The sequence below is a fragment of the Galeopterus variegatus genome, unplaced genomic scaffold, assembly GCF_000696425.1.
Source record: "Galeopterus variegatus unplaced genomic scaffold, G_variegatus-3.0.2 Scaffold853, whole genome shotgun sequence".
Classification (NCBI taxonomy): domain Eukaryota; kingdom Metazoa; phylum Chordata; class Mammalia; order Dermoptera; family Cynocephalidae; genus Galeopterus; species Galeopterus variegatus.
Window position 1 is genome coordinate 40,430 of NW_007726964.1, and position 6,712 is coordinate 47,141.

Genomic DNA, 6,712 nt, shown 5'->3' on the forward strand with positions numbered 1-6,712 from the left:
CCAGTGAGGTTTTTCTGTGTTGCAGATAAAGAAACTTGAGTCGCGGCTCAGTGCCACAGCGTGCACGGTCGCCAGCGGCGAATCACACAGCAACAACGCAAAGTGGAGGAGAGACGCGTGCGCCGTTTGTGAGTGCAGAGTGAGTGTGGGTCCGTGTCCATGCCCTCAGTTATGCCCAGGACCAAGAGCAGCACAGGACCACCCAGGTGTCGGGGAGGTGCCGCTGCTCACCTGTGCCTCTGTCCCTCTTTCACCCCCATGGAAGCACAGGGCGGGCCCAGCCTCTCTGTGCCAGCTGCACCTGCAGAGGAGGCGCTGGTAGGGCCAGAACCTCGGCAGTGTCTGTCCTGAGTGGGCACCCACTTTCCCCTGTGGCAGGAACTTTCACAGCACAGAAACCTGCAATGAGACAGACAGGGCTCCTCCTCACCGAGATCCTGTTTAAACATTTACCCCCGCACCACGGCCTCCGTCCAGTCATGGGGTGGGTGTGTTACAGAGGTGCGTAAGGAGCAGTCCTCCTCCTGGAGAAGGTGGACAGGTGGCGGGTGCCCTGTGCTGGCCATTTGCAGACGTCTGGCTGCAGCCCAGGCTCCCTGGGAAGTTCACGGCAGTGTTGGGAAGCAGAATCGCAAGGACAGAGGACCAGTCTGAGGACCTTGGGTGCCATCAGGGGATGGGCTTAGTCCGTCTGCCATGGACATCGGGAGAGGGCATTCCATTGCCCCTGGAGTGTCTGGTTTGGGAAGGACAGACCAGTGGAGAGGAGAGCTGTGTCCCTGCCCACTTCGTCCTGGTCCCATCCTCCTTCATGACGACATCCACAGACACAATCAGATGGGATCCAGGTGCAGGTGGGGAGGGTATGCTCAGCCTGTGGTCCTGGGGCCTCCTCTGTGTGGGAGGACGGTAGGAAGGACAAGGGAGGGTGGGGATGTGAACCTTCCAGAAGGAATGGGGTGGGGTATAGTGCTCACTCATGTCTGCGTGTAGCTGTGAAATCAGCAGAGAACCAGTGCTGTATCACAGAACCCACAGGACAGGTGACGCCTGTGCCCGGGGTCCCAGCAGTCACAGTGGGAGGTGTGGCACTGTGCCCTGCCAGAGTTCACCCAAGAACTGACGGGCTGTGTGTCATTCTCCTCCAGGACGGGCAGATCACCTGCTTCATGGAAGCTTGCCCACCTGCCACTTGTCCAGCGCCTATGAAGATCAAAGGAGCGTGTTGTCCCATCTGCTTGAAGAAAACCACAGAGGAAAAGCCGTCGGCTCTGGAGAAGCTCCTTGAAGTCAGTCTGCTGCGTCATCGTGAGATCAGACGGCCGATACAGGCAGCTGCGGACCAAAGGAAACATCCAGGACTCAAGACGTTTCAGGACAATGTCCAGCCAGTGCTGTTACAGAACGTAGCGCAGGGAGCTTTCGACTGGAGTGCTCGTCAGGAAGGACACACGGAAGGGACGCAGGCACGAGTCCTAACTTCATGTTAGGTTTCCCAGGTTTTTATTTAATTCTCTTAAAATGAAAACTCGGTGCTCCTATTAAATCGCACAGTTAATCCTTTAGGCTTCTAAATTGATTTCTCCTAATAACACCACTTCTTTTTAAATAAAGCAGGATCCCTGTAATTGTTAGTGCTGCCTGGTTCTGACACCGGGAGCTCACAGATGAGTCACCCGCAGGTGGGGTGATTACAGAGCCACCAGAAGGTGGCTCGCCAAAATCTGGGTTACATCGAATGCTACATTTAAAAAGAAAATCAGTGTTTGGCAAATGGAACAGAATCGTGTATGAGCATGTTCACGGGGACGCAGGCTCCCGGCTCCCTCCATGGTAACCTTTGGCCACCTCCCTCTTCTGGGTTCTCTGTAACGTTTCACAGGTCATCAGCGTTAAATCATGAAACAGACATTCCCGCCACTCAGAGCGGCTGTGAACCTGTGACTCTGCGTCAGCTCTTTCCACACATGATGGTGACGTTATTAGGCCACATCTAGGAACAGGTTTGTTTTCACTTGTGACTTGCATGCATACTGCCTAGTTGTGAACCGAATGTGAAACCCTCTTCATCCCATTCCGTACCTGACGATACCTGCTGGTGACCGTGTGCATTGACGAAACTGGTCCACAGCCGGCTCTGGATTCGCTCGTACCCGCGAGGCTCTGTCACTGACCGGAGCACACGGAGGAAGAGCCACCCTCCAGATGCTTCTTCCCACGGGCTGAAGGAATTCGATTGTGAGAACTTTCTAACTTTAAGTTGTGTGAGTGTGTTAAGAAAAAAATGAAACCCTATACTGCATTTGTATTTTTTTTTTCCTTTTTGTTAAACCCTCTTCATCCCATTCCGTACCTGACGACACCTGCTGGTGACCGTGTGCGTTGACGAAACTGGTCCACGGCCAGGTCTGGATTTGCTCGTACCCGTGAGGCTCTGTCGCTGACCGGAGCACACGGAGGAAGAGCCACTCTCCAGATGCTTCTTCCCACGGGCTGAAGGAATTCGATTGTGAGAACTTTCTAACTTTAGGTTGTGTGAGCGTGTTAAGAAAAAAACGAACCCCTGTACCTCATTTGTATTTCTAAAATGCATGATGTTTTATGAAAATTTGCCCAGTTTTTAGGTGTTAGATTTGGCATGAAATCATTTCCACTATGCAAAAGTTCTTCTAGGATTCAGTGAAAGCAACTCTCATACCTCATGGTCTCTCTCTTTTTAATTGACTGAAACCTTCCATTTTGTTCTGAATGCCACCTGGTCTGTGTTCTGAGAAAAGTTTTCCTGAATGTGCAAGTCCAGCTCAACACACCTTTACTTGAGGGTCCACTGTGTGCCAGGCCCTGTGCTGGGGACACAAGATGCAGAGATGCAGGGACCCCTAGCCTCATAGAGCCTCCAGCTGAGGTGGCAGGTTTCCAAAATTGGTGGCATCATATTGAGACCATTATTAGTGGGGGTGGCAGGAAGGTCCCAGCAGTGTCTGGCACATTATGGACTCTTACGATGTCGGGTGTGATTTGCACATGATGCATATTCCAGTGTGTGCAGGTGGGGAGGGTATGCTCAGCCTGTGGTCCTGGGGCCTCCTCTGTGTGGGAGGACGGTAGGAAGGACAAGGGAGGGTGGGGATGTGAACCTTCCAGAAGGAATGGGGTGGGGTATAGTGCTCACTCATGTCTGCGTGTAGCTGTGAAATCAGCAGAGAACAAGTGCTGTATCACAGAACCCACAGGACAGGTGACGCCTGTGCCCGGGGTCCCAGCAGTCACAGTTGGAGGTGTGGCACTGTGCCCTGCTGGGGTTCACCGAAGAACAGACGGGCTGTGTGTCATTCTCCTCCAGGACGGGCAGATCACCTGCTTCGTGGAAGCTTGTCCACCTGCCACTTGTCCAGCACCTATGAAGATCAAAGGAGCGTGTTGTCCCATCTGCTTGAAGAAAACCACAGAGGAAAAGCCGTCGGCTCTGGAGAAGCTCCTTGAAGTCAGTCTGCTGCGTCATCGTGAGATCAGACGGCCGATACAGGCAGCTGCGGACCAAAGGAAACATCCAGGACTCAAGACGTTTCAGGACAATGTCCAGCCAGAAAAAAAGACAAAAAGGAAAAAAAAAAAAAGAAATATCAAATCAGATTTTGTGATCAGATCTTGGCACAGATTTCTGTAAACTAGGAAATGTGTAAGTGTGTCTAAAACTTGATGGTTTTGTAAGTTGCTCAGGTATAAAAACGACAGTAGATTCTACATTTTGGGGGTGTCTTGCTGTTTCCTAAGTGCCTTGGAGGTGTGCTCATGGTCTCCTGCCAGGGAGCATGCGTGGAGGGAGGTCAGGCGTGCAGCTTGGGCAAGTGTCAAGGGTTTACGTTCTCTAAACCGAAGCGGGGGAAGCTGACTGTGATTTACAGTAAAATTCTGTAATTCAGACCGAAATGTCTGCAGTATCACCAGTCTGATATTATATATATTATAAAAACAGTGGGCAGTTCCTGAACAAAGTTTTTTAGCAGCCACTGTAGGGGGATTGTGCTTATAGGAAGCAAAGTGTACATATTTATTTACTTTTCTAACTGTTGCCAATAGCCAAATAAATGCCTTTTTAACGTTCATTGTATTTAGTACCTTACCAAAGACGTGTTTGCACTATGTAATGATGCCTTTCAGTTCAAATAAATGGGCCACACTTTCAAATGGAAAGTTTCTTTTGTATTTTTTTTTACTTTAACAGATGAAAAAGCCTGTACCTTGTTTATCAGCTGAGATCAAAAGCATAATAAAGAAAGGAGGCAAGTCCTAGGAAGAAGCCCAAGAGGTGTCTAGTCACTAATTGTTTTATATGAAACATGTGAAAAAGAAAAAAAAAGAGGATAATTAACAGGGACTCTTTTTTGCTAAGTAGCTAGGATGCTTTAACTAGGCTGACTTTGTTATTTTAAACCTAGGGCAGGTGGGTGTTGAGCTCTTGGGAAATGCCTCTAGCACCTGCCCCCATCTCCTGAAGTTGCTGTGCTGTGGACAAAGACATTTACTTGTCAGTGAGGAAGCGAGTAGGGCAAGCTGCACTCACCCTGTGGTCTAATGGGTGGGTAGACTGTCTTCCCAAAGCAAGAGCCCAGACCAGGGGAGATGGGAGTCACTGGAGACAAATGTTTCCTCTGCAGACCTGGGCTCAAGCGTGGCTCTGCGTCTGGAAATAGGTGACAGTGTGTGATGATTCTTCATCCCTTGGGCTTTGGTCTAGGTGGGAGAGAGGATGCTGTTCTGAAGGAAATCAGAAAGGATTTGAGGGTATTTTTATAAGGTTTGAGAGACAATCATTACAGTTTATATAATTATAAGAAAATGAAATATTAGGGGAAAATTAAATATTAAGTGTTTAAAATTTCCAAATATTCTTAAAACATGAATAAAAACCTTGGGCTGCTTTCATGAACATTCCATGATACAGAAGCTGATATCTGTAAATTCTCCCATGCATTTTCACGGTGAGCTCCCCCAAACCTCAGCATCACATCAGTGGTGAACTCTGCCCACATAGGAAGGTCATAAACCTAAAATCATCTTCTGCAGCCATTCAAAAATTGTATTTAAAGACTCCAACAGCTCTCATTTCTTAGAGTGATAAACGTAATGTTCAATTTTTTTATGTATCATTAATAGATTTCCATTGCATTTAATTTGGAGTATTTCAGGACTGTAATTTTGAGGCTAGGGCTCAGACCCTTCAAACGTGTTGTACAGACTGGGTCACCAGACCCCTCGTGTGCCAGGCTGGCTGGGTCACAGACCCCACATGTGCCAAACAGACTGGGTCACCAGACCCCTCGTGAGCAGGTCACAAGCTAGGTAATTAGGAAAGATCCTGGGAGCCATTGACAGGTTCATTCCAACTTGAGCTCAGTCCTCAGCTTCCTCAGCAGCAGCAGCAGCTTACAGCAGCCTCCAGCAGCAGCAGCAATGGCCTCCAGGGTCATCCTGGGGGCCTTGGCAGCAACATCCTCCAGCAGCAGTAGCAGCCTCCCTGCCCCCCACCCACCCAGGGCATCCCGGGTGTGGGGGGCCCTGTGGATCAGAGCTACTCTCCTTTATACTTAAGTCTGATAACCCAGGAACACCTGGGTATGAGTCAGACAACCCAGGAACACCTGGGTGCACATGCACAATTACATCAAACAATAACCAAGGAGCACCTGGGTGCACATGCATGTTTACATCAAATGCTTGGCAAGATTCCGAACCTCCAAGGGATCCTGACCATTCATTTCCCTTTCTCAACATTAATGAACTACTTAGTGGGGGCAGCTGACAGAAATACTGGGTGATGGGGGTAAGACCAGGCACACCTGTGCCATGTACGTGTTTCTAGAGCACCTGGGATTAGAGCCCCTGGTGCAGCTGAGGAAGGAACCTAAGTAGGAATTTAACCAATCTCTGTCTCAGGCTGAGTCTCATGACTATGGGATGCTCTGTTCTATAAGAATGTTGTGTGGTTAGGAATGAAATAAACTAATTAGTGCTTAAATTGGTGACTAAGGAGTTATGCTGACAATTTTAAGAAAGCTGATGCATGAAGATTTTTACCTGAAACTGCCTGTGTACTGTGTCTCCTCTGATGTAATAAGCCATCAGCAGCTATGACTTCTGCTTTTATCCCACCAGTAGGAACGACCCAGCTCAGCTCTGAGGCGGTCCCCCTTCTGTTACCTTCCCTATTTGTAATAAACTTAGGAGCACTACTTTGACTGCCAGATGGTGTTTCCCAGGCCTATCCTCACATCTGGCTCCCAATAAACTTCGTGAAAATTATGTCTGCCTCGACAGCTTTAATTTCCGTTGACACAGCTTGTGAGGCTCCTGGCCCACAGAAGGACCAGCAGCGGGTCTGCACGTGGGCGGAGGCAGCCCATCTCCAGCCAGACTCTGGGCATGCACTGCGAGCGCCGTGAGGCTGCAACCCTCTCCTGCAGGGCCTGGGTCCATGGTCTGCTCCGCTGGCTGGAGGCTGCCTCGGGCTGGGAGCCACAGCCATGGACGCAGAGGTGTAGCTCGTACTGGCCCCAACAACTCATATGCTTTCACCCCTCAGCCAACAACAGGCAGTCAGGCCTGTCCTAATCAGCATTTTACACACAGGGAATGAAAATGGGGGGGGGGGAGTGCCATATGCCAAGTTTAATTTAAACAAATGCATAGTGTGGAGCCAGCAGAGATCAGT

General features: G+C 49.6%; 1 protein-coding gene across 1 annotated transcript in view; it reads left to right on the forward strand.

Moving 5' to 3' along the window:
- The window catches only part of LOC103590668 (peroxidasin homolog), a 38,071-nt gene that overhangs the window by 19,000 nt on the left and 12,359 nt on the right, over window positions 1-6,712 (forward strand). The window contains 2 exon segments of the mRNA XM_008572963.1: window positions 26-139; window positions 3,344-3,577. Coding sequence (XP_008571185.1) covers window positions 26-139; window positions 3,344-3,577 — 348 coding nt within the window.